Raw genomic sequence first — 27482 nt, forward strand, 5'->3', positions numbered from 1 at the left:
CATTATACGGTGCGTCAACAAGTTTCAGATTGCACGATAAAAGTAGCAAAAGTGCCGAACCGTGCCGACACGATGAAGCCACTCGGTGACACGGTGACGACACGAGCCAAACCCTGGCAGCGGGCCCGTCATCGCCATCGCCTGGCTCGCAGCCACCCGTCTACCACACGCCCGCCAGAAAAGTCCAACCCCTGGTGGACCATTGGACCAGTCTCCTCCTCCTCCTCCCCCTGAGCTGCTCAGGGCTCACCACCACCAGCGTCAACCGCCTCGCCGAAGCGATCTCACCCCCATCTCCGCCTTCCCTCCCGCCCCGCCCCCCACCAGCCGCCGCTCGCGATGCAATTCCTGAACGCCTCCGCCTCAGTCTCCTCGCCGGTCCAGCCGTCCGCGCACCTGCTCCGCCTCTCGCGGCCCCCGCCCTTCCCGCACCTCCGCCGCCGCTGCTCCCCGCCCAAACCCCTCGCCCTCACCCGCCGGCCGCCGCTCCCCCTCGCCTCGCGCCAGTCCCTGCTCTTTACCTCCCGCGCGCACGGCGGTCACGGCCACGGCCACGGCCATAACCACCATCACCATCATCACCACCACCACGGCCATGACCACCACCACCACGGCCACGGCCACCACGGGGTCGACGTGCACGGGGGAGGCGGGGGCGCGGCGGTCATGCGGGTGGCGCGGGCGATCGGGTGGGCCGACGTCGCCGACGCGCTGCGGGAGCACCTTCAGGTCTGCTGCATCTCCCTCGGCCTCCTCCTCGTCGCCGCCGCCTGCCCGCACGTCGCGCTGCTCAACTCCGTCGGGCGCCTGCCGGCCGCGCTCATCGCCGTAGCCTTCCCTCTCGTCGGGGTAATGCCTAGCTGCTCTGCTCCTTTGCTAGCTCTTACGTTCCTGTGCAGCATTAGGGATCGCCACTAACTAGGTTCGAATGAAGTTTAATTGTCAATCTATGGTCACTAGGAACTAGTTAGTGTTTACAGATAGCATTTACACTTTCAGAGGAACTGGTTAGTGTTTGGGTTGTGTCAATTCTGTGTCGCAGTATTTTCAATAAGCACGTCCCAATCCATTTGTAAACACTTGGTATAAGCTTTTATGTGATTGAGTGGCTTTGGTGATCTTGTCTACAAGCTCACAGAGGGAAGCTGCTATTTGGATGCTATCACAGAACTTAAGATTCTTGTTCGAGCTTAAAATTAGCCAGTCTGTAGTTGGGGCTTCAGCTGAAGTTTCTTGGCAGCTGATATGACAGGCGCACTGATATAACATGAAATAATTGAATGCGAAAATGTTCTTTGCAGTGTTTTCCTCCATAACAAGGAAGATCAGAATAATTTGTTGTTGTGAGGCTTGCTTGCCAACATACTTGTTTGACATTTCTTGCTTACTGTGTAGGTGTCTGCAGCGCTTGATGCTCTTGTAAATATTGCTGATGGAAGAATAAATATCCATGTTCTAATGGCTCTTGCTGCATTTGCTTCTATATTTATGGGAAACGCATTGGAGGGTGGCCTGCTTCTTGCAATGTTTAACTTGGCTCATATCGGTACATTTCTTTTGACAACAATTGAAAGATCCATGTGTTAGCTCCTCTTGTGTGTTTATCAAAAGTTTCCTGTTCTTATTTTTTACAGCTGAAGAGTATTTTACAAGTAAGTCAATGTTTGATGTGAGGGAACTGAAGGAAAATCATCCTGAATTTGCCCTGTTATTAGAAACAAGTGGCGAAGAATCTGTACAGTTTTCAAATTTAAGTTACACCAAAGTTCCTGTGCATGATCTTGAAGTGGGTTCTCATATCTTGGTCAGAGCTGGCGAGGTGTGTTATATTTTGTATAGATATTCAGTCTTTGCATTTCCTATTTTTGTTTTCATTTCATAGCTTCTTCGTGGAATTTCACTTTGTGTCTAACTGAGTACAATGGTTCAGCTTACCCTTCATGCTGATGGTATGCTTATTCTGCGTGGTTAGAAATTTATCTCATTTTGGTGCAGTTCTTGCATTCTTTAGGCTGTGCCTGTTGATGGAGAAGTCTACCAAGGTTCATCAACTGTCACAATTGAACACCTAACTGGTGAAACAAAACCTCTAGAAAGGACAGTGGGAGATGCCATACCAGGCGGTGCCAGGAACTTGGAAGGAATGATGATTGTAAAGGTTTGCCTTTTTCCCCTTCACTGAAGAGGCTGGTTCCAACTTTTTTGATGAAGAGAAGGAAACCTAGCTAACCTTTTGAGATTTAACAAAGTTTTTGTTTTAATATTCAGTAGTTACTAGTAACAATTCTGCTATGCTAGTACATTATGTTTCCTTCTATACTATGGTGTTCCTTGTCAACTTGCAAGAGAATCATTTGTTGTTTGTTTACTACCTTTTGTTCTAGGTGACCAAGTCATGGGAGGATTCAACACTCAACAGAATTGTCCAGTTGACTGAAGAGGGCCAGCTAATCAAGCCAAAGTTGCAAAGATGGCTTGATGAGTTTGGAGAGTACTATAGCAGAGTTGTGGTGGCCCTTTCTTTGGCTGTTGTACTATTGGGACCGTTACTCTTTAAGTGGCCCTTTTTTGGTAATTCAGGTAATCCTCCAATGTTACACTGCTGTAGTGGTCCTGCTAGCTACTTATGTATAACATATTATGTACTTCCTGATAGTTCTAAATGCAATATCTTTGGATAACTTCCCTACTGATGATTTTGATTTGCCAATTTTATTGATTTGATACGTTTAGCTTCAGGCTTGAACTTTCTATGCTCTGACATTTTCTTTAGTTTGTAGGGGTTCAATTTACCGTGGATTAGGACTTATGGTGGCTGCATCTCCTTGTGCATTGGCTGTAGCTCCATTGGCATATGCAACTGCAATCAGTTCTCTCGCTAGTAAGGTACTGTTTGAAAGTTTCAGTTGTTCGAGATCTTCATTTAATGTGATACAAAACTCTCTTGACTTCTGAATTTCATGAAAGCATCTAGCATTTAATTCATAGTGCACATAAGTTTGGGTACAGCCCATAGTTTTCTAATAAAAATCTTTGTTGGGATGGTGCAATTGCTGCATCTACGAAGCTCCTCCTGGTATTATTGGGAGATTGCACCCTAGCAGTCATTTCGCTTTCTGAACACAACCTTTTCTCTGACGAGCTGCTCCATTTCCATCTGGTATAGTGGATTGATGAACCTTTTCTTTTGTTCTCCTGTAGGGAATTTTGTTGAAAGGTGGTCATGTCTTAGATGCTCTTTCAGCCTGTCAGTCTATTGCTTTTGACAAGACAGGCACGTTAACAACTGGGAAGCTTACGTGCAAAGCAATCGAGCCTATCCATGGACATTTGGGTGTGACAAATGGTCATAATGATCCGTGTTGCACTCCAAACTGTGAAAGTGAAGCTCTAGCTGTTGCTGCAGCGATGGAGAAAGGAACAACCCATCCAATTGGAAGGTAAGAAAAATGGATAACGTACCAAAAGCTGAATTAGTTGTTTTATAACTAGAACTCTGCACTACTTGGGCTTTCTATGCGTGGATAGAATATACTCCCTGCACAAGTGTAAATATTGTACCAGTGTTGTTAAACTCAGGCACAGATCTGTGTTCTAATTTGGAAGCTGCATGCTTGGTCCATTCTGGTTGCATGGGATTGCTTGAATTTCTATTCACTCAAGGCATTAGTGGTAGTCTTGCACTGGACCAGCATGGGTCCTAGTTAATATGAATGCCACTATGAGCTTATTTATGCTGATTCAGCATGGAGCACTAAAAACAGCTCTTGCACTTAATATTGGTGTAGATTTTCATGTCTTTTTGCACTAGTTGAAGCATGGCATTTGAAATTTGCAGTGTATATAATATTCTACTGTTCAATTTTTTTATTGTATGCATTGAAATTTGTAGACTAGTTTATGGCAAGCAATTGACATATAGTTTGCATGATCACAGGGCTGTTTTAGACCACTCTGTTGGAAAGGAGCTTCCAGCGGTTGCTGTAGAAAGTTTTGAATGCTTACCTGGTAGGGGAGTTGCTGCAACTTTGAGTGGTGTAAAGGTATGTGTAGATTTGATAATATTTTTAAATCAGCAAAGTCATATGGAATCTTCGACATATGAAAGAACTTACCTGTTGTTAGATATAATTAAGGTGTGTTACTTGAAACACCGTTGGACTTTATTGTATGTTGTAAGCTGCATGTGTTTTACATAACTCAACAATTTAGCATGAATGTTTTTTTCTGCTTGGTCGGTATGGAGTAATTGGAGAGCCAGCCTGTGACATGCTAGCCTAACACCTCATACATTTGCATTACAGGCTAGAAACAACGAAAATGAGCTATCTGAGGCGTCTATTGGTTCTGTGGATTATATTTCTTCACTATACAGATCTAATGGTGAATCAGAACAAATAAAACAAGCAGTAAGAAGTTCTGCATATGGGCCTGAATTTGTCCAAGCTGCTCTATCTGTTGATAAAAAGGTTAGTTAAATATGAGTATAGAACTCTTTTCTTCTTTCATGTATATCTGGACATGTATTTTTGTTCTGCACCTAAGTGATGAACCACTATGGTCCCATCCCATTCCACAGTGAGAACTACAAACACAGCCAAGGTGGTCTTGACTGGCATTTGGTCCATCTGATATGGGCATATGGCCTATGGCCTGTCTATTCTGAAACTTGGTCAGCAGTACCCTGATAATTTGAATCTGATTCATGATTTGGACATTATAGCTTCTTTGGGTCCTACTTAGAACCTTTGAACTTGCTCTTCTTCAAGTGAAGATGATCTCAGCTTGCTTTTCATAGTAAAAAAACGTGACCTTACCTTGTTTGGCCTTACTCACTGACAATAAGGTTGCACTTGCACCGGTGACTGTATTAAGCTGTAGCTATACAATTACACTCATGGTTCTGCTAGAATGCTGAATTCTTCTGCTTGCAAACAGTACACGCAGATTTGAATGTGTTATCACCATATGAGCTGTAGGTTTCATAATAACCCCCTGTCTGGTCTACAAGCTTTTTTACACTGAGAATTTACACAGTCGAAGTTGGAGACATATGAGCCTTAGGTTTCATAATAACTCCCTGGCTGGCCTACAAGATTTTGGACTTTGAGAATTTACACAGTCGATAGTCGAAGTTGGCGATTATCCTCTTCTTGCAGGAGATCCTGCACAAACTGATTTCGAGTGTATTATATCAGCTGATTTTAAAATTTTCAGGTAACCCTTTTCCACTTTGAGGATGAACCCCGTTCTGGTGTTTGTGAAGTTATATCTACCTTAAGAGAGAAGGCTAAACTCCGCATCATGATGCTCACGGGAGACCATGAATCAAGCGCCCAGAGGGTTGCTAAAGCTGTTTGTATTGATGAAGTCCACTTCTCTTTAAAGCCAGAGGACAAATTGAATAAAGTAAAGGCAGTTTCAAGGGAGGGAGGTACTTCCTTGTGATATGCCTATCAGAAGTCAACTCATTATATCAGGGATTTAAGTTTTACATATGTTATCTAAGTATGTGCTTGCATAGATTTAACTCGTGTCACATAGTAGACATGGTTGCTTTCTACATCACTTTTACCTCTTTCCACACCACATGACTTTATCTAATATAATCCCGCCGGTAGTTTACTTAATAAATTTTTATTTGCATACTGCATGGATCTAATGACTCCAATGGTTGCATTCCAACTTTGGTTTATCTTTTGGACAAAAGCAACCTACCAGCTAAAGGTCATACCTACTATCTGTAGCTAAATTCCTTGTATACAATTAAATTGTAAAATGGAATCTTATAGTTTTGTGAGCTCAACCATGCATCATAGAAACTTGAACTTGAAGCTATATGATTCCTTTTGTTGTGCTTATTTTCCTTGTGATTGTTCATTATTTTACCTTTGTATGGTTTCCAGGTGGAGGTTTAATAATGGTCGGTGATGGTATAAATGATGCTCCAGCTCTTGCAGCTGCAACAGTCGGAATGGTTCTAGCCCAACGTGCCAGTGCAACAGCAGTGGCTGTTGCAGATGTTCTGTTGTTGCAGGATAATATCTGTGGGGTGCCATTCTGCATTGCTAAGGCTCGCCAAACAACTTCACTGGTATAGATGGTTTTCATGTGTGACACTTCAGCTTCACATGCAATATTACTGTTTCTTACACTTTGAGGTTTATCCTTACAGGTCAAACAAAGTGTGGCTCTGGCCTTAACATGCATTGTTTTTGCTGCGCTTCCTTCTGTCCTGGGATTTCTTCCTCTTTGGTTGACGGTAAGTTTCTTGTCATGACTTAATGATGCTTCTGTGTTTTTATAGCTAGGAAATTTTGAAATTGTTCAACTGACCTGAGCCCTAATAGTCCTCCGTGATATACTACAAAGTAAATTGTAGAGTTTGAATAAATGTAATGTTACAGATACCCATTTGTAGTACAGTGGAGTGACACCTTAACCTTCTACACAAGAGCAGATTTCAGTTCTCATCTATTGGATGGGTTCTTCACATATTTCCATTATAAGCTTAACATGACTACATTAACCAATTGTTGCTACCTCCCAAAACAAAAGGTGAAATTGTAGTGGTGGTGCCACTTCATTTGTACTTAAACGATGAGGAGCTGAGCACCATAGCCAATTGCTGTTGTCATGGGAAGCAAGCCAGTAAATTGGTAGTGTGAGTTCAATAGAAATAAAATGTCTGGGCGTTCCAAAATCGACGTTCCAAAATCACACATATTTGTTGACCTTCCCTATTCTTAAATCTCTTAAGCCTTCTGTTAAAAAAAATCTGCATCCATGGTTTACCTGACATTCTGGTGGGCTCAACAAGATTTCAATATGATCCGTTGTGCTGAAACATGTTTGGTGTGAGTAGAGATCCAGTTTATCTCAGTGGGTTGCAAACTATTAATAAAACATAAAACATTGGTTGTGGTTACGTATGCTTTCCTATGCTTTCCCAGCAAAGTGTCGTGGTACTTGCATGTGTAGATTTTTTTTTTAAAAAGTTCCTTTTGGTGTTCATATTTCTATCTTTATTACAAATTTCAGGTACTTCTTCATGAAGGAGGAACCCTTCTAGTGTGCCTCAACTCAATACGGGCCCTGAATGCTCCGACATGGTCCTTAGTAGACGACATCCAGCAGCTCTTTGATGGCCTAAGAAATTATTTCTCATCCAAGTTCAAAAGCTCTTCATCAAACTATGTCACAAACACTGTTCCCTTGTAGATACCATGTACAGCAACGTTTATCTTTTTTCCTTTTACCTTCTTTGTGTGGTACCGTCTGAATTTGAATTTAGATGAGGGGTTCTAACCTAATTTTTGTAGCCTGTACTCTTATCTCCACCATGTAAAGGAAGTAATTTGGCTCCATGTTGAGGTAAAAGTAAAAAACAGTGCCGAAAATTGTCTGGCCCGTTTGTTAATAGGAATGCAGGTGCTATACTGAACTGCTGTGCCAATCGATTGATAGGTGATTTCCAGTCAGCATCTGCTGCCGAAGTACGGTACGGAGTACGGTACAAGGACCGGGGGGGATCTTGTAACTCCAGAGACGATAATTTCTCGGGATGCAAAAGTTGTAGAGCCACTATTTGTAACATTATGAGCTGGTTGGGCCACAACCAGAGTACCATACATATAGTAGGTTAAGAGTGTGATGAGCTAACTTAAATAGCCAACTCTATACAACTTTAGGTTAACCTTTTACGCGAAGCGAGGATGAAAAATTTGGGTTAATCTTTTTACGCGAAGCGAGGACGAAAGTGTATACAGATTGCAATGTAGATGTGGTCCACTCAGCGCGCAGAGTGGGCATCAGCCGTTTTTCTAGGTAGGGTCCCTTGCTCTTAGCGCTTTGGAGTCCTATTGTCTCCAAATAAATAGAATATATAGATGTAGAGCTGGCACAGAAATTCATTGCAATGACACCAATGGATAAGGCATTTGATAAATTCACTGCAATGGCACGAATGGACAGACATGTTTTATTGATGAATATTTCAATCAGTTTTTTCCCTTCAACATCTGCACCCAGCAAATTTACATGACAAAGTTCGTCAGGACTTTCTTTACCAAATGCTCCCCGTACACAACCTTTTCGTACTTGGCAGCACCTCCGGTTTTCTCCCGGCAGAACTCAACAGGCTCTATGGCAGCGTCAAAGTTGGACTGCACCATTGGTTTCACAAAAATAAGAAGAGAAGCAAGTTGACATGAGGAGCAAGCGAGAGAGAAATTGCTAGAACCTCATAGAAGAACGCAACAGATACGCGGTAGTGAGGAGAGTTGTTGACAACTCTGTGAAGTGTGGGCTGATATATCCCATTGGACCATACCTGAACCAAGAACCATAACATATAAGCTCCTGTTGCTGTAAAACAATCAGATATAAATGAACATGCAAAGAAGAGAAGAAAGAAAACCTTCAGCATGTCACCAATGTTACAAACAAAGGTTCCGGGAATCGGAGTTGCATATATCCACTCGCCAGAGCGGTTTTGCACCTGAAATTGCATCATGGAAGAATTTATAGAGATTATCAAGATGGAGAGCATTATTAAAAGTAAGCATATCAAGATTGATTATGATTCATTGTTAAATCAAGTTCTCATCTTGGACAGTGCTCCTCTTATTAGCAGAACAGAACAGAACAGACTGGACTGAGAGTTTAATAAGAACTCCTAAATAAATACAAGATATATATGAGAATGAATAAATAAATACCTCAAGGGCACATATGTCATCATCCTGGTTAACCAGTGTCAGAAGCCCTGCAGTGTTAACCAAATGAGGAGAACTATCTCAAGATTTTGGTAAGAAATTCTAACAATCTTCAGAGAGCAACAAAGATTGAGAAAGCATGTCATTTTCTTTAAATGCAACATAATCATTGTAATGTGTGTTATCTATAACAACCAGAAGTAATCTCCTCAATTCCACATACAAAAATCTAATTTCAATAAGAAAAATCTCGGAGAGATGTACTTACCGTAATCCGTATGAGCTCCACTGGATTCATCATAGAATGCATCAAATACAAAAGAAGAGCAGTGAGAGAGGCATCCATACTCTGTAAGCATAATGCAAAATAGTAATGGCCGACATATATTGATTACCATCCAGTATCAGTGCGCTGCTCTTCTGGAATGTCTACTGGATAACCAATCAACCTTAGCACCCAGAAAGGATCTCCAGCTGTTTCCCCTTCAAACACATCAATTGCCCCACCCAATGCCAAGGCTATACCACGCATGATCTTTCTTGAAAGATCTGCAATGGAAAATGGCATCATGAACACTGGTAGCCATGAGTGAAAAAGATTGTTTAGAGTAGGCCGAGAAGTAGACCTCTGCATAGATTGATATAGTTTTCCAGCAGTGCTTCAAAATTTGATGGATTTTCTGGCCTGTATGAAAGCAAATGATTAGTTCCTTTGGGAAAACAACATCCTTTTAATAGTATAGAAGCAACATCAATTGAGTGGCCACTTTAGCACAGGAAAATCAAGTCTAGATTCAGATATTGTTTCAGTACTACTCTAAATGATGAATGATGAAGAAATTTGCAGCCAAATGGAGTATTTCATATCATATATGTTTCAAGTTTTAATCCACAAAATCAAGTTAGAGCGGACCATCCTTTTGTGGTGCTCTAAGATGTACCTGGAGAACAGAGATGAAAAGTTTGAGTTTAGAAACATACCATAAATTAGATCCCTCCATCGGTTTAGCAAGATCTCCATATTTGCCAGGTCTAATAGGAGTGTAGCACTGCCATTTTTGTTTTCAGGTTTAGCTCTGAACAGGTCAAAGCATGAGAAGAAAATACAGAGACAAATGTGAACTTACATCAATTGCTTCGTGCATATCAGGTTTACCCATGGTAACATTCTCCCCTATCCTTTGATACCCTCTGAAAATAAACAGTCAGAAGTTTCCCAAAGGACCAAACAGAACAAGGAAAAGTTGGACATGTTTAAGTAACCACACCTGTATCCACTCTCAGGTCTCATCTTAATCTTTAATTTCTCCTCATAAGGAAGGTGAAAGAATTTGCGTGTCACATCCCTGACTTCCTTCATTAGAGACTCAGCAATACCATGGCCTTTCTGTTAACAATGTGCAGACAGTATTTCCTTGGTTAGATTTTACAATTACAGATTGTTTAAAGATTCACCTTTTTTTCATTAACAAAAAAAAGGGAAAGCAAACTGTGCACATGCACCTATAGCAAAATTGAACAAGATATGAGCATCAGTACTTTAAAAGATACTACCGATGTAACTTCAGCGCATGCCTCATACATTATTAATGCTTGATGTCCACATATTTACTTCTCATGTTTACTTCAAACATCACAACTTAAGTATACATAAACACGTTTTCCTGACATGATTTTACTAAAGAATCCAAAATGGATGATTTGCTACCAGAACATCAACGAGTAGCAGCTTCCAAGTCCATTTCAAAGTTGAGACGCCTAAGCATCATTGGTTATATTAAAACAAACCTACCTTAATTTATACAGTTAGCTTAGAGGTTTGGAGCAGGTTGTCTGCTACCACAGAGTCAACAAGTGATTACCACATAGAAGAATCCGGCCTCCTTACAAGCGTCGTCCAGCATCTGCACAACCTCAAGCAAATCCGCGTCGTTGGCCATATTCGGATCATCAATCTTTCCGACAAGCGGGCCAACATCTGGCAATGGTAGGAAGAAACAACTCTTATGACTCGAGACTGCAAAAGGCACAAAGAGAATACAAAAGGCACGAACTGCGTCGACTCAAAAATGAGAGTCTGGTATCAATCAGATTCCGGAGCACGAGCAGATGCGCCCGTTTTCAGAGGCTGTCAGCACTGCCGCAGGAAAGAAAGAGGTGAAGGAGAAACCGGAGCCACTGGCTCTGAACCCACACAGAAGATGCAAATCTGGATGGAGCAGCAAATGCGCGGAACAGAATGGAACAAGAATTGGGCATCTCCACGAAGCAGAGTCTGATCCGGATACCCCGAATCTGAATCTTTGGAGGCGGAATCGTATCTAGACTGAAGTGGTGAGATGGAATCGGCGAATCGCTATTGACAAACAATTCATAATAATTAACGCGTACCGATCAGGGGGATCGCCTTGAAGTCGGAAGCCATGGTGCGCAGAGGGAGGAAGCTCGAAGTTTGGGGATAAACGATGCTGATTGTTGGAGCTTGCGGCGATGGCTGGGGCTCTCGCTAGTCGGTTAATAGCAGCTGATGGGCGAGGACAAACAGCGTGACGTCAGACTCTCTCTCTCTCTCTCTCTCTCTCTCTCTCTCGATGTGACGCAAAAGCAGCAGCAGGTAATGGAAGCGTTGTCATGTAGTGCACAAGCATAATATAACTTGGCTACTGATCGCAATTTTGCAAGCCACGCCAATCGTTCAGCATCGAGTAGATACCCACTGAAACCAACCAGAGACTCAGAGGATACCACCTATGTGCCCCCACCTGACTCATTCCGCTTTCGTGAGCTTCAGAAAAGATAACTTGCAGCTGAATCATCAATTCCAGACCTCTGCACAGTACAGAATACTGATAAACAACTGAACAAGAAAGCGTTTGTCCACAGGGCAACCGCATCAAGCTGCTTCTCGTCCTCTGCATGCAGGATGGAAAGGCTAACCGAAGCCAGTATCCAACATAATCATCACAAGGCAACCAGCAGTACAGAGCTCCAGCTAGTCTTTTTAAATAAAGACACAAAGCAGAAAGCATCGATGGAACTTGATCGTTAGACAGACAAACACGAATCCTTTCAGCGAGCTGTTGTTCTACATCGAAACAGGTTGTCTTTACCATACACCCCCGAGGCCTGCCAAAGTATACAATCGCAAAACCTATTTTCACTCTGTTCCCTGGTACACATACTTTACATTTCACCTCAAATGGTAACCTACATATTGCAAAAGAATGGGTTTTGACCCCACTACCAACTACGAGAGAAAGCTCCGCTATCTGCATGATTGTCATACCCCTTGGCACATGCGGTAAAGAGCCAGTACAATGAAACGATCTTGCGATGACCAACTATGATGGAGGGCTCACTGAAGGCCTGATCCTCGCAGGCATGCTAATGCCGGAATCACTGCTCATAGCCATCGGATGGTAGAACGAGCGGTGTGGTGTTATGGACATCTTGTTCATCGAATACTCAATATCATCATCGTCCTTGAAATCTATCTCAACATGGTCATCCAAGCTGTCCACATTCATTCCAGGTGCATCAATGTCACCAAGCTCATCGTCGTCATCACTGTTGTTGCTGTATGTTGTCTTGACTAAGGACCAGAACTCAAAATTTGGACGAATATATCTGCAGAGGCACAAAGGGTCATCAAGCAGAACAAACATTAACAAACACTAATTACTAGTGCAAATAGCAGCTGGGTTAAAACAGTGTTCTGCACAATGCAGACATAGAACATGAATTGAAAAGGAGAGGACTAAACAGTAGGAATTAAAATCTCTAACAGTTTTTAGCATAGAATGTGTCCTGGGGTTTGGCACCCCTCATGTTGCGATGTTTCAAAAAAATCACCACAAAAGCCATGAATGCAGTACAGAAAGTTAAATAACATTGCAAATATTCAATCTCAAATTCATCTTCAATGACGAGATTCAAGAAATACAAGTATTGTCAAAAACTGATGAACAGTACCAGGTTGGCTGCATTATCCATTTTGTAAAAAGGGAAAAAAGCTCTCAAATTCACCTCGAGGATGATACGTAGATTACCTAACGGAGCAGTATCTAACCAAAAAGGGAGGTGATATTCTTTTTACAAACAGGATGGAGAATGGCTTCCTTTCTTGACATCTAGGATGAATTTGAAACTGAATTGTTGCAGCTCTGTTTATTTATGTGTGTTACATACATGTTTTTTTGACAAATTTTTGAAACATTAACATGATAAATTTACTGACGGGGATTGGGGATGCCCACACCCCTGGATACGAAATCTGCTCTCTTTCTGGTATAAATGCTATAGCCTCGGTATATCACAGTTTAAGAAGATCAGGATTGCTATAACAGGTCAGTAATTATCCTCCAAGAGCACAGACAAGCAGCACTCATGATGCTACTAAACCTGGCAACCAATGCACTCTTATTTTTTATATTAGTAATACAAACCTGTCAGATTCTCTAAGCAGATATGGATCAAATGGGAAGAACATGTCCAGCCTATTAGCTCCTCCAAAAGCCTTCGATAGATCAGATTCAACTATATCTTCAAGTGGCAAATCCACAGGGGCATTGAACAGCCTGGCAGCCCTAGCCTGTCTCAGGAACTCGTTTACTATTGAAGGCAAACAAACCTACAACATCAAAAGCATGCCAATTACCATTATACATTTATGTAAAGGCAAAAGACGAGGTTTCTGCAAAATGAGATAATAAAGGTGGTAGGGAATGTCATAAAAACCTTTAGAGGCTCCAGTCGGTCCATCAATATAGACTCGATTGGCATTTGAAAAAGCTGTGATTTAAGATTTGGGTAGTCCATAATAGATCTCAACCGAAAGCAAAGGACATACATCACAGCCTGCAAGGTAAGAAAAGCAGCAGAAAAACGTTCAGGGTGCTGTATGCGGTGATAGAACAGGCAAAGGGACAATTTAGAATACATATGAATCTGACCAACTATTCTTCTCTTGGTTAGCTAAATATGCATATAGAAACTGCCACAACAAACCTGGCAGCTAGCATAAAATATTTGATGATCTATAGGCTTCACAGGATCCCTCTTAAGTTTACAATAAGAATCACACCATTCCACTAACCTGTGCAATAAATATAGCATAAATCTCAGATGAATAAATGCATAAAACATACACATTCTGTGTTCAGAGTGTAGCCACCTTTTGAGTACAGCAACAACGGTATCTGCAGAAATGAACCTTGCCCGGGACAGATAGCTTCCAACATATGAAACAGCAGACATTCTGCACTTAAAATATAACTGTTGTCATTGACGTTTCTTTTGACTGTCAATTCATACAGGTATATATGTGTGTGTGTGTGTGTGTGTATTCCTACACTCGCGTGTAGCTACTCTCACCATCAGTATACCATTGTGCATAGGTTCACATACTCATTTATCACTTTGAGTATATTTATATACTTATTCTAAGATACTTCAAAGGGATATATATACGAAAAATTTCAAAAGCATCCCTATTTTTTAAATATATATTATCATACCTTAGTACTAGTATATAAAATTGAGTATGTCCACATACTCTTATGTATGGTCACATACCCAACGTATATACCATCACAGATGGTCTAGTATGATCACATACACCTCGTACATACCTTTCATTGGGTCATTGGGTCAGATACGTCCTACATCATGAGATACACATGTAGGAGTAGCTACAAGCGCGTGTAGAATAGATTTTTCATATATATATATATATATATATATATATATATATATATCAAGTTAGCAACAAATTGATCTCAGAATAAAAGGTGCCGGTTATTTCACTCTCTGAATCTCCTACAACCTTTTTGCTACAAATGTAGTGAAGTTATGATGAGATAATATGTAAATAATTGATAGATGAATGATTGGTGGGCTCGATCAAGCAAGAAACTTGGTCAGCAGATTAGGCAAGGTTTTAATTCCATAATCATCTTAGGTGCTTGGCTCCTTTGGAACCACTGCAACCGTTGTGTTTTTGATGGGGGCTCACCCAACATAGTAAGCTTACTCATTGCAACCCTGGAGGAGCTTAACTTATGGGGCATAGCCGGTGCCAAGGGTATTAAGTTGCTAACTAGCTCATCTTTAGAAGCGGGCTAGTTTCTGGTCATGCTTAGAGCAAGGTCGTGTTACCCCAGTTCCGAGGGGTCCTCTTTGCTTTTTACTGTTTTTGGGCGTGTGCATGTGTGGTGTGGTGTTTGTAAGAGGGTGTGTGGTTTTTCTTCTGTAAGGGATTCTTTAAACCCCCCCCCCCCTCCTCTTCTTAATATAAAAATACGCAGCTCTCCTGCGTGTTCGAGAAAAAAAATAATAGACAGATTATTAACACAGCTACCGTGCCAAATTCTCCTATCATGAGTAAGGCAAAGCGTCAAAACAGATCAGATAGCCAAGGCATGATTAGAACATGGAATGGTAGTTATGAAGGTAAGGCTTGCTTCCAATCACCAACAGAAAGGTTCCCAAGGGCTTACCTAGCTATTGCATCATCTTCCTTCTTAGTAAAAATATCGGTAAGAAAAAGAGCAAAATCAACACCGCAGATTTCAGGATCCAGGGAACAGGCATAAAACATGATAAACTGCAAGGTCAAAATGGAAGGGTCAATACAAAAGGGTAAGGCATAGTGAATCTGACTTGGAGAAGAAAAGGTGAATCTCAACCTGGGCAAATTTGGATTTGTGCACCTTCAGCACAGCTTTTCGAAATATTGTCTTCAAAATGCCAAATTCCTGTCCAGGTCAAAACAGAACATGAGCAATAGCAAAACGTAAGTGTTTATATGCATTTACTTCACATTCAGTGTCATGAACAACTATATACATAACAATAAGCATTTGATTAGTTGCAGTTGACAATTACATAAAAAATCATAGAAAGACAAACAATCTATAAAAAAACAAGGAAATGCATAGCACGAAGTAAAACTGGGCAATGGTAGAAATTATTGGTGTACACGGCCCGGTTCTACAGGTTGTTTTTGTTCTGCAACCCAGTATGCTTACCTTTACCTGGTTCCAGGTGATTCCTAAGACTGATCTGTGATCCCTTGAATAATCTGGGGAGGTTGGGTCGGTGTGGAGGTCCTGACTGTTTCTATGGGCCATGTTAAATCGAATACAGGACGAAGTCAAAGATATGAACTCCTCAGTACACAAGCTTGGGAGTAAATTACCAGATCACACCATGATTAAGACTAATAATCCTTAGACGAAGGGGCTATTACTTCAATAAACAGAGGCAAAAAAGTTCATTACAACTGATAAGCTACAAGGGTACACAGCTAAATAGAACTTTGAACTATTTGGACATCCATCTCATCAACAAGGCGATGGTTGTTGCCTGTTACAGGAAAGCCACCTTGTTAAGCTCTGTCAGAGAAGCAGAGTAGGCGGGTAGAAGGGGGGAAAAACTCCTGATTTTGCTAAGCAGCTCCTAGACGCCCAAAAAAACGTTTAGAACCATCACCTTGTTTTCTAGAGAAGGTTGAGGCCTGAAAATTCGGAAATTGAGTGCAAAACTATTTAGTATGAAATATTTTTTAAGGTAACAAAGAATTTTATGTCCAGCACCTTCGTGACTTAAGAAGGGACAAATTCCCTATGCTACAAGAAAAAGATTTCCATCTTTTATGCTTCTGCTGTCAGAGAAGGACATGTTTGGATGTCAAACCCAGCCATTGTGGAAGAAAGATAACCACTGCATAATCCTGGAAAGTTGGGAAGCCAACACCTACACCCCAGAAGGAGAAGCTGCCGCGAATACAGTGCATGCCACAATGCCGCTGATGCTCATTTTCTATCTCCTCCAACGCTCTATATGGTATCTGAGGGTCTCTAAGTTCCACCTGACTCCTCGGATGATGGGTACATCACTTCATACCCACATACAGATCAGTCTCTTCCTTAGATCAGATGAGCCTCATGTTCTAACAATAAAGACCGTTCGTTTGGTTTCAGTTAGGTGAGGTTAGCTGTACAGGACATTTTATTGGTCGCAAATTTAGAAGAAAAACAAGGAAAGCATACCGATTTGGGCATATGCACATTTATTTAACTAAAATTACCATTGGTAAAATAATTGTAGACAAATATTACAAACTTCATGCAGCAATGTATCGTCTCTGTCTAGATCAGCAGTATAATTATGTTGACATATTCCCAAAGCTGAATAAGTCATACAAAGAAGATGACAGATGAAGATTTTGTTTAGAAGTTAAGGTTCATCCATTTGCTCACCTTAAATAGACGATCACGATCGCACGACTTGAGGTGCTCGCACACAACCACCATTAAACCATCAAGTTTGTCGGCAAATACATTTCCTCCAAAAAGAGCCTAACCAATAAAAAACCTTAACTTATTCGCAGTTAAGTATGTAATGAAAGTGCAGCAAATTTGCTATTAAAACTACTAAAACAGCAGCGTACAAGAACATTCCAAATATGGCAAACCTTTGTTCCTTCTTGTCCAAGGTAATCCTCATCATCATCCAAATCCTCAAGCTCCATCTCAAATATACCTTTGCTGTGTTCCTCTTGAAGAATATCTTCCCATGTTATATTAACCTGCAAAGTTCACCAATCAATCAATAATATAAAGACCTAGTTCCAAGATAGATTACCTAGTCATACAAAAAGAAAACAGCATACATCCAATTCCGTAAGTAGATCCACAACTTTCTCCAACAATGTAGTTCCAATAAGGTCACCCAATCTTTCAGTATCAAGACCCAACATGCACTCAACGAACGATACCATTTTCTGCAAAGAAAATCCCAAAAGGTAAGATTGATTGCTGATGAGCAGTGTGAATGGTGCATACGTAAATACCCGCATAATAGAAGCCGTAAACTATCTACAGAACTATTAAACAAACACACCCTTAGCGAAAATAAAATAGTGAGGATAAATGCCCCTAAGAAAACATGGTGAGTACTATGGGCTCCTCCTGCTTCGGGTCCACTGTGCGAAGTGATTCTATAGGTTAAATTTTGAGGAAGTGATTTTGTGCAGGAACTTAACTATTTTCTTATATGCCATATATTATCTGCTTGTCTAGCAAGCAGGGGTGACTTGTATTTTACCATATATTGCTACAAAATTATATACGCTCCTTGATGTATTATAAAGCAGTGCGCCAGGTTAAAATTGGTGTTAGCTTCAACCCTGCTAGCAAGAGCTCAAGTAAATTGGTACTATGTGCTTAGCACAACTGCCAAAAAATAAAAGATCTCACAAAACTAACACTTACAGCTTTGGTGTCAAATAACTTTGGCATACTCCTGTTTATTACATCCTTTAATATCCTTGCTGCTAAGGGCACAGTGTCAGAAATCATTTTCAAACTCTCATGCAACTGAGAGTAGATTACTTTCTTCTTTGCAAGCCATCCTGGCTGCTCCATCAATGGAACAAGTGGTCTAGGTGGAGTGAAGTTATTCACAAGCATCTGCAAACATTCTCTGAGGTACTGGTCTGCCACAACAGCCTACATGGACACAGATCAGTCACAAACACGCACGCACGCACATACACCCAAATCATGCAGAAAACATAAAATTGAAGAAATATACCAATCTGGTTATTAAATCCAAAAGCGCAACCCTTGTCTCTTCGTGCAAGTACCAGATGCACATGGTAAATATCTAAAAAAGAGTTTTAGTGAGATTCGATTTATTCAGCAAAAAAATAAAGCGTGAGAGCAAGCACTTAGGATTACATTACATTGTGTAGAAGTGCGTGATGATACATGATGTCTATCTTGGATACTGATTCTGACAGTGCCTTCAAAGTCGTCTGAAGAAAGTAGGGAACAGACACATTAAATAGAAGTGACAATAACTCAAGCGTGGAAAGGTAGACAAGTGGAGCTAGGGTTAAGAACTTACAACGAGCACAGCATTCTCATCAAGACTCCTCTTTTTGGTAGGGTCTACAGCGATTAGCAGATAATCATACTCATCTTTGTCCTTTAGATTAATTAAAAATGGATCCTAAATGGCAGGCAGACATGTCAATCGTTTTCCAAAGTACAATACTTCAAGTAACTCAGCAAGTCATAGAAATAAACAGTACAATTTTTGCTCCAAGTACTAATAAATCCTTGTTTCGATGACACCAATATAAACAACAACAGACTGAATGAATTTCTTGAACTAATGCACTGAGTTAAAGGTAGCATACGCAAATCATTAAACTGAGCTCACACGAAAAAAGAAAATTTTGCACAACATATATTGTCAACAAATAATGGATGTATTTTGGGTTCTATCTGGCTAGTCTTTAAAATGGCAAGGTATTCCACCAAACTTGGTGAAATACATAGATACAAGAAGCAAAAAGAACACAACTACTAACTAAAAAGGCAGAGAAGCACTGCAAGTATATTCATTTATTCACCTGTTAAAACATGCATTGTGTGTACTAGCTTCCTTAGGGTATCTGTTATGAGGTTGCTAACTTTACTAAACACCCACAATTTGAAAACGATCACCTTTCAATTTCCCTAACTCCACACCTCACATGCATCTGGCGCATTTTGGCATGTCTTCACCAGCAAGCTTTGGTTTCGAACTAGAATGCAGGACTGTAAAGTTCACTGCAAGTCTCGATTGTTTTTTTCTGAAGAATATATTTTCCATAACACAATAAATGAACGCATCATAGCTTTGTTATTCAGATCACAAAACTTTAATGTGAATCTCTCAACAGAAAATTGATGAAACATGTATGTCATTTAATGCTTCATTGATTTCTAGCAGTTAGGATAAATTAGACAGGATATCTACAGAATTAACACGAAACAAAAAATCAAAGTGCAACAATTGGTGATTTATGGAACTCCTTAATAATCATTTGGAAGATCCTCACTTGTTTCTGCTTTAAACTTTATTGTCAAGGAGCCACCTCTTCGAATCCGAAGATCATGTCATCCTTACAAATATGCAGGAGGACACTTAGGAGTCGGAAACTGCATCAGTTGTTTGTGGGGTGCTTTCTCAATACAAGGTTGGGACACAATACACTTCTCTATAACACATTATAACGTCACAAGTCCTAAGATAATTGCGTCTAATTTATAGTCTTATAAGGCTCGGAGGGATGCATTAATTTGTTAACCTCTGCAAGAATAGCTATCCCTCGTGACAACCAAAATGAGTACTCTATGAAGCTTCATAGTAAGTACTTCTAATCCTAACGAAAATACTAATAATAGTCCAAATCAAATAAGCCACCAAAATCAGTGCCGTCTCATATCAGACGCGACGAGCCAGGATGGAAGGTCCGTACCATCCGCACAGACTGCAGCACGCGCTGGACCTCCCGGAACCCCTGGGAGTCGCTGATGGACACCTCCATGTGGTCGTCGCACTCCTCCGCCCCCATCGCCAGCTACCTGCGACACCTCCTCCGCTGAAGAATCTCGCGCGCTGAAACCTACAGAAACCACCGACCGAATCAGTAAGCATCCCGCGATGGAGAGGGAGGAAATTAGGGAGGAGAAGACCGGGGGCACCCACCGGCTGGGCGGGAGGAGGAAGGCGGCGGCGAGGAGGCGGTTGGCGGCGGCGAGCCGCGAGGTCTAGGGTTTTTTGTCGGAGCGAGTGGGAGAGAGGGGGCGCGTGGGAATGGGGGGCGCGAGTTTTATTCGTGGCCGGTGAAACGCGGCGTCGGCTGTCGGGTGCGGTTACGCCTCTCAGATCCGGGCGGGTCGCGGACAATGCCCGTGATCCAATTTGTTTATGGGCCGGGCGGTAGCGAATAATAATTTATTTTTTCCGGAAGGTAAGGCCGAATGAAACCCAGCCCGAACATGACATGCTGTTTGGGCTGAACGAGCAGCATCGGCTTCACGGTTTTGCTTTCTTCGTTCCCGCCATCCTTTCCGAAAGCATCAAGCGGCCCACATGATGCTCAGCCCGATGATGTCGAGCGAGAAAAAGTTACAGAAATGCCACACTCAGTTAAAGAGGGTCTTTCCCCTCAAAAAAAAAAGTTAAATAGGGTCATGTGGTACAACCTGTCCACCCATAGGCCACAGCTCTCAGAATAAATAGTTGCAGGCATTTAGTTTTGAAAAGGGGCCGATCTAAGGGGGGCTAGGGGGCTCCAGCCCCCCTACCGGCCTAACCCGCCACAGCGTGCCTAACTTGTGGCGCTCAAAACGGCCGCCACACCTGTGGCGGAAAAAGTGTGGTGCGCCGTGGCGGGTTAGGCGGCACTCCAAACAGCCCCTAATATCCATGGATCTCCTCTTCCCCCTAATCTCTCACCGCAAAAGTTTGAAATGAATCAAGAAGAGGAAGAAGAATAGAGATGAAGAAAAAGAAAAGGAGGGAGGATGAAGTGGACAAACCTCTCCTAATTTTCTAGGCTGCATCCACCATTAGTTTTGAAGGAAGTTGCAGACATCTATTTTGCAAGACTACTTACTAAATTATTTATTACTATATTCTTTTATTCATAATAAGCTTTTGTTCTGGTGGTATCAGATACACGTACAAGTATGGCCGTCGTGCATCACATAATTCACTCGTCAGAACAACACAGCCATGAAGCGGCAGCAGGGCCTGAGCCTATTGCAAGGACGAAGTACAGAACTATTTACTATTGTATTACCCCTCGCACAACTTTATTTATTTATAATGTACATTACATAAGCTCATCTCACAACAGATTATTTATAAGTGTAACCATGACACAGGTCCCTTATTTGCAACTTATTTACGGTTGCACACACAACATTCACACCACACGTAGAGCAAGTGTAAACGAGTGGCTACTCGTGAGAGTCCATAGCGCGCACGGGGAGGGGGGTGTGGATCGGATGGCGCCTTAGGCAGCTAGAACCATCTCCAGCAGAGGCATGCCGGGCGCCTTGTGGTTCTTCACCGGGTAATACGCGTCCATGGCGATGCCGCACATGCCCGTGGGCGCGGCCACGTTCCGCCTCATGCGGATGTAGCCGCCCTCGCCCCACCCGGTGCCCCACGAGTTCTTCACGATCCAGTAGTTCTTGCCGCCGGCGCTGCCGTACCCTACCGCCGTCACGCCGTGGTCCAGCTTCGTCCCGCAAGCGCCGTCGAAGACTCCCTGCACGCGCGTGATGACGATGATGATGATGATGGTAGAAATGAGCCAGACTGAAGAAAACATTTTCACTCCAAACATGCACAAGGAATCTTTGCGAGGCTACATGTGTGCATGAAGCAGGGACGACTGAAGCGACACTTTACCGATTTGTAGAGCTGGAAATCACGACCGCCTGCCTCGATGGCGACACTAACGGGCTGCTTCGCCACCGCCATCTGCAGTGCCTTCTCATTGTTGGCCGGAACATGGCCGTACGAATTTATGGACACGACCTTCTTCTTTTTCTGCACGCAACACAAATGCAAACCTCCATCACCATTGACGACGCGCAGATGTGCTGCATGCCTGCATCTCTCAATACAAATTGTACGTAAAGGGAGAAGAAGAAGAGGAAGTACGGCAACCTTGGCCTCGTTACAAGTCCCGTCGCGCCCGGTGTAGGGGTAGTCGGCCTCGGAGTCGATCCCGCCGTTGCCGATCACGAACTGGAAAGCGTAATCCATGCGCCCGCCTTTGCATCCGTGGCTCTTGCGGTCGCAGTCGATCAGCTCCTGCTCCGACAGCGATATCAGCTTCCCCGTCACGATCTTGTTGATCCCCTCCATCGCCGCCACAGCCGAGAACGCCCAGCACCCACCTGCATCGCGGCTCACGGCCAGATGATCATCAGATAAATAGCTAAACTGCAAGTTCTTACCGGCCGGAGAAGAATTCACGAGCGGAGTGGGGACAAGTACGGACCGCATGAGCGTTGGTTCTTGACGCCGGTGACGGCGCCGCTCTTGCGCCAGTCGACGGCGGTCGGCACTGCCGCCAGCTGATCGCCGAAGCCGTCCTCGTCCTCGTCCTCGTCCACCGTGTCGTTGCGGCGGGGGCTCTGGAGCTGGAAGCCGAGGACGCGGCCGCGGAACTCCTCCAGGGTGAGGTCGGCGAAGGGGGTGAGGCCGAGGCGGAAGCCGTGGAGCCCCGCGTCGGCCTCCGCGTTGCGCGCGTCGATGTAGCGGAGGTTGTCGCGGAACACCTCCAGGCGCAGGCGGTCGTCGCCGCCGTTTCTGCCCGGCCGACCCGGCTCCGCCTTCCACGCCTCGTAGAGGTGCCGCACCTCCTCGTCCGCCCGCTCCCACGGCGCTGCGGCGGCGGCGGCGGCCATCAGTGCCACGGCCAGTAGCGCCGCCGCGAGCATCGCGGCAGCAGCCGCAGGCGGGGAGCGTGGTGGTGGATGCATGGTTTCGCGGTGGAGCTGCGCGGAGCCGGCGATCGTTCGACCTCGATCGAGCGCTGCACACTATGCTATGGAGTGAGCTGCTGTACTCGACTCCACCTCGTACTCCTACCTCGGTGGCTGTGCCTGAGCCTGTGAACGAACAGCTCAATTTATAGGCACGCGGAACGCCAACTGGTCAACTGGATCACCCGGGCCCACGGCTAACACCATTCAAGTAACCTCTTGAAGGTGTCTTTTTTTTTAACTCTATCTAGCGATAACCACTATGCTGATGCTAGTTTTGACACGATATAGTTGTAACTTGTACGAATGTAGAAGATATAAGATATCCTGAATGACTGAGAAGCATGCTCAAGATGTTTCTGTCAGTACCTTCTTCTAGGATCCGAAGAGGCCCATTTTTCAATCTAGTTGATTGAAGTGCCGTCACTGTCCTAGTTGCATGAAGCTACGCTAAATTATGAGGAGGCCGGAGCTGACCTGTGCATCATTGCACAAACAAAGTTCGCGTTTATGCATGGCCAAAAGGAGCATGTGGTGGTACTGAATTTACTGGGTCTATGCTTCGAGGATCAAGCATCTTCTATTGCATGCATGGCACTGCATCGCAAGATATTATTTACCGGACAGATGACATCACCTTGAAAGTTGTATTATGCATTTGCTTAAGAGAAATGATTGAGGTGTGATCTGCCAGCCTATGGCATCCTTCGAGCATGCACACCAAGGTTCTAAGATGCGCGTGGGCAACCTCAAACTAATTTACCCGTCGGCATCTCCTTCAGCGGAAGAAGCAACCAAAACCATGCATCGCACACCAGTGTTAACCCCAGCTCGCCTCTTGGGCGCCACGCCGGCATCGATCAACATCGATCTAAAGCTTTTCGCTTGTTTTGCCGTAAGCAAATGGTCCGCACGCAGCGTGGGTTCGGTGCATCCAGCGGCGTCTGCAAATTCGGCATGCCTGCTTCGATCAATTCTGAGTTGGACGAGCAGAGCAGAGGCTTGTCCACGGACCAGCTTGGCGAGTTGCTTGCCCATTCTTTGTTCTGATGGTTTTGGGTGCTTTTAGGATTCTTTATTTTCCATTTTGCCAAAAACATGAATTTTCTTATGCAGTAAACTTGTTTCAGGTTTGCAGAAACATCGACGCATAACACGAGTTCTCAAATCTTCATTAGATATTTATGGAACCAATGGTAGTTTGGATAATTTTTAAAGCTTGTTTGAACCCGTAGAAAAATTGAGATTTAAGTCAGCCTAAAAAACAAAAAAAAACATTCATCCATACCTGCTACCGTTTCAGTGCACCTATACCACCGTGCTATGCCAATGACACGTCAACAAGCGGGCTCTGGTCCCACATGTGAGATAGCCTGACGATATAAATAGAAGGTGCACCTCAAATGGTGATGAAACTGTTAGTAGAAAAAAAACACAGCACAGTGGCAGGCCCCTTCTCACAGCACATTGCTTCCTTTCCACTTTTTTCCCTCGGCCCAATAAGCAGCGCAGCCCAAATTGGACCCCAACTTCCAGCCCGCAAACCCTCTGGCGGCCCAAATCGCGTCTCCTCTCGGTCCCACGGAGTCCGGGACGCAACCGCCTCTCACCGCTCGGCCCACACCGTTCGGTGCCGACGGGCCCTCTCCGTCCGCCCCCTCCCCCGTTCCTCATCCATCCAAAAATCCCCAATCCCTCGAGAAAATTATCCAAGCGACAGAAGCGAATCGAAGGAGCCTCTCCCGATCCTCTCAAGGTATGCGAGTTCGAGACCCCCCTCTCAGCCTCTCTATCTGCTGCGTCCTGTATGATTTCCCATGTTCGTGTTCGTCGTAGATACATGTTAATTAGGTTTTGATTGGGTTGTGCGGCGATGCAGTTCTGCTTGCGTCCTGCAATCTGTAGTAGATTTGTGGGTAGCGCTGTAGATCCGCAGGCTGCGATGAGGTTCTTTGGTGTAGATCGGTGCTTTGCGATTTTTTTAGGTTGAATTCGAGCAGATGTGATAAGGTTGGGACAGATTGGTTCAAGACTGGGATGATGTCGGTATGCGCGTGATTCCGCGGGTGGACTTGCGTTTAATTTTTGGATCACGTTAGACTTATGATTTGGTTTAGATTGTAGGGTCGATTCATCTAGGTGGTGCAGTTCCGATGGATACGGTTGCTGACTATTTTTTGTAGCTTTATATCTAGATGGGTGACTATTAATCATATGGCTGATGCTAATCTTTTGCCTTTGGTCGAGAAATGGCTGATGCTAATCACCTATTCGTGTGAAATTATATTAGTTCACTGTTGATCCATGTGGATACCACTGCTTCTCTAGGCCAATCGGTTACTGTGTAGCTCATGTAGATACTGATGCACAGTTGCTTAATTGTTCCTTCAACACTCATGTTAGATTTGGTCTTGAACTTTCCAACTAGACCATGTTATATGGTGTTGACATTTCATCGCAATGCTGTTTTAATATTGTGTCTTCTGATATTGTTTATTCGATTTATGTCTAGTTCCCCACAGTATGCTGGGCCCTTTTATACTTAATGAGATGTTCATTAATTCCTTCATGTTCAGAAATCAGAATTGATCACTTTCCCTGTAGCAATTTATGTGTCCCTTGCAGTACTCTATATGGTGGCTTACTCTACTTCTGCTAATATTTGCAGATGCAGATATTTGTTAAGACCCTCACCGGCAAGACCATCACCCTCGAGGTTGAGTCCTCGGACACAATTGACAACGTCAAGGCTAAGATCCAGGACAAGGAAGGCATTCCTCCTGACCAGCAGAGGCTCATCTTTGCTGGCAAGCAGCTCGAGGATGGCCGCACCCTCGCTGACTACAACATTCAGAAGGAGTCCACCCTCCACCTGGTGCTCCGTCTGCGCGGTGGTATGCAGATTTTTGTCAAGACCCTCACCGGCAAGACCATCACCCTTGAGGTTGAGTCCTCGGACACCATCGACAACGTGAAGGCGAAGATCCAGGACAAGGAGGGCATCCCCCCAGACCAGCAGCGCCTTATCTTTGCCGGCAAGCAGCTAGAGGATGGCCGCACCCTTGCTGACTACAACATCCAGAAGGAGTCCACCCTCCACCTGGTGCTCCGTCTGCGTGGTGGTATGCAGATCTTTGTCAAGACTCTCACTGGCAAGACCATCACCCTTGAGGTTGAGTCCTCAGACACCATTGACAATGTGAAGGCGAAGATCCAGGACAAGGAAGGCATCCCCCCGGACCAGCAGCGTCTCATCTTTGCTGGCAAGCAGCTTGAGGATGGACGTACCCTTGCTGACTACAACATCCAGAAGGAGTCCACCCTTCACCTGGTGCTCCGCCTGCGTGGTGGTATGCAGATCTTTGTCAAGACCCTCACCGGCAAGACCATCACCCTGGAGGTGGAGTCCTCTGACACCATTGACAATGTGAAGGCGAAGATCCAGGACAAGGAGGGCATCCCGCCAGACCAGCAGCGTCTGATCTTTGCTGGCAAGCAGCTGGAGGATGGCCGCACCCTGGCAGACTACAACATCCAGAAGGAGTCCACTCTTCACCTGGTGCTTCGCCTTCGTGGTGGCCACTAGGTCCTTGGCCATGGAGCTGTCTATTCCTGGGTTCACAAGTCTGGCGCAGGTGCCTCCTGTGTCTCTGGAGATTGTCTGCGTGTTTCATGTCCTGGTCAAGTTGTGGTCTCTTGCCTGTCCAATGTGAGTCCTATGTCATTTGGTTGTGTTTGTGAACATTTGCTGTTGTGCAGCAGCTTAGTTTAACTATGTGATGAATAAGTGTACCCTGAACTTCGTGTGGCAATCTGATTGTTCATGGTTTCTGGATATATCTTTGTTATGTGGTAAAGTGGAAGTGGTGTATGCTCGTTGCTTCAGCAATTCTGCTTGTGTTGTGACAATGCTCGATTTAAATCTGATAATAGAAGGATTTGCATTTCTTCGACTTCATCAAATGCAGTTAAGTTTGGGTCGTTTTTCAGTTGGTCATGTTGGGTGCTCTGGTTTTTGCAGAGATTTCAGATTAACTTATAGTAGGTGTTTACAGGGATTGTCAATTTAATTGCTTTCCCAGACGTCATTTGTGCTGACTATTTTGGTCGCCTATCGAGTGATTGTCACTGTAACTTTCGTTTGTCCAGATGTGATAAGCAAGTTAAGATCGCCTGTGCAATATGACTGACAATGTTAGATTTATAATTCATATTTACTAGTGACCAAATTCAGAAAAAGAACTTTAACCATGACTATCTGTATAGAACAAATATCATTACACCTGAATCTTATGCATTAACTATTTTTTGTCCTTCTGATTGTTAGCATATGGAATTCTGGATTATTCTGGATTCTTTGGACAATTAACAGGTTGCCGATATGAAACCCATTGCTAGATTCTGGATCAGTGATATACTG

The 27482-nt window shown here is 43.6% G+C and overlaps 4 protein-coding genes and 1 pseudogene across 4 annotated transcripts; 2 read left to right on the plus strand and 3 right to left on the minus strand.

Annotated features, from left to right (window-relative positions):
* The first annotated feature begins 239 nt into the window (after positions 1–239).
* On the plus strand, positions 240–7420 carry LOC112888898 (probable cadmium/zinc-transporting ATPase HMA1, chloroplastic). The gene is made up of 13 exons (XM_025955284.1): positions 240–849; positions 1396–1546; positions 1635–1819; positions 2012–2158; positions 2385–2580; positions 2774–2886; positions 3202–3440; positions 3938–4043; positions 4305–4469; positions 5218–5434; positions 5907–6094; positions 6176–6262; positions 7042–7420. The coding sequence occupies exons 1-13, from the start codon at positions 340–342 to the stop codon at positions 7219–7221; spliced, it is 2484 nt and encodes an 827-aa protein (XP_025811069.1). The 5' UTR covers positions 240–339; the 3' UTR covers positions 7222–7420.
* A 538-nt stretch (positions 7421–7958) lies between these two features.
* LOC112888900 (probable 2-oxoglutarate-dependent dioxygenase At3g50210) lies at positions 7959–11274 on the minus strand. The gene is made up of 12 exons (XM_025955286.1): positions 11109–11274; positions 10580–10695; positions 9986–10104; positions 9845–9908; positions 9699–9766; positions 9344–9402; positions 9113–9266; positions 8986–9005; positions 8721–8767; positions 8420–8500; positions 8243–8332; positions 7959–8165 (listed from the first exon to the last, which is right to left on the minus strand). Exons 1-12 carry the CDS (start codon positions 11140–11142, stop codon positions 8037–8039), a joined length of 981 nt encoding a protein of 326 aa, XP_025811071.1. The 5' UTR covers positions 11143–11274; the 3' UTR covers positions 7959–8036.
* Positions 11275–11733: 459 nt separating this feature from the next.
* Positions 11734–20364, minus strand: LOC112888899 (RNA polymerase I-specific transcription initiation factor RRN3). Its single transcript, XM_025955285.1, has 16 exons — positions 20262–20364; positions 20032–20178; positions 18630–18734; positions 18466–18537; positions 18315–18386; positions 17993–18229; positions 17392–17502; positions 17194–17307; positions 16979–17077; positions 15404–15472; positions 15215–15321; positions 13891–13974; positions 13725–13812; positions 13455–13574; positions 13163–13347; positions 11734–12344 (listed from the first exon to the last, which is right to left on the minus strand). Exons 2-16 carry the CDS (start codon positions 20125–20127, stop codon positions 12059–12061), a joined length of 1845 nt encoding a protein of 614 aa, XP_025811070.1. The 5' UTR covers positions 20128–20178; positions 20262–20364; the 3' UTR covers positions 11734–12058.
* Positions 20365–21407: 1043 nt separating this feature from the next.
* LOC112889094 (ervatamin-B-like) lies at positions 21408–23059 on the minus strand. The gene is made up of 4 exons (XM_025955582.1): positions 22576–23059; positions 22239–22471; positions 21978–22118; positions 21408–21834 (listed from the first exon to the last, which is right to left on the minus strand). The coding sequence occupies exons 1-4, from the start codon at positions 23057–23059 to the stop codon at positions 21577–21579; spliced, it is 1116 nt and encodes a 371-aa protein (XP_025811367.1). The 3' UTR covers positions 21408–21576.
* Positions 23060–24659: 1600 nt separating this feature from the next.
* On the plus strand, positions 24660–26951 carry LOC112888966 (annotated as a pseudogene).
* Positions 26952–27482: the final 531 nt, after the last annotated feature.

Source organism: Panicum hallii, chromosome 4 (assembly GCF_002211085.1).
Source record: "Panicum hallii strain FIL2 chromosome 4, PHallii_v3.1, whole genome shotgun sequence".
NCBI classification, from domain to species: domain Eukaryota; kingdom Viridiplantae; phylum Streptophyta; class Magnoliopsida; order Poales; family Poaceae; genus Panicum; species Panicum hallii.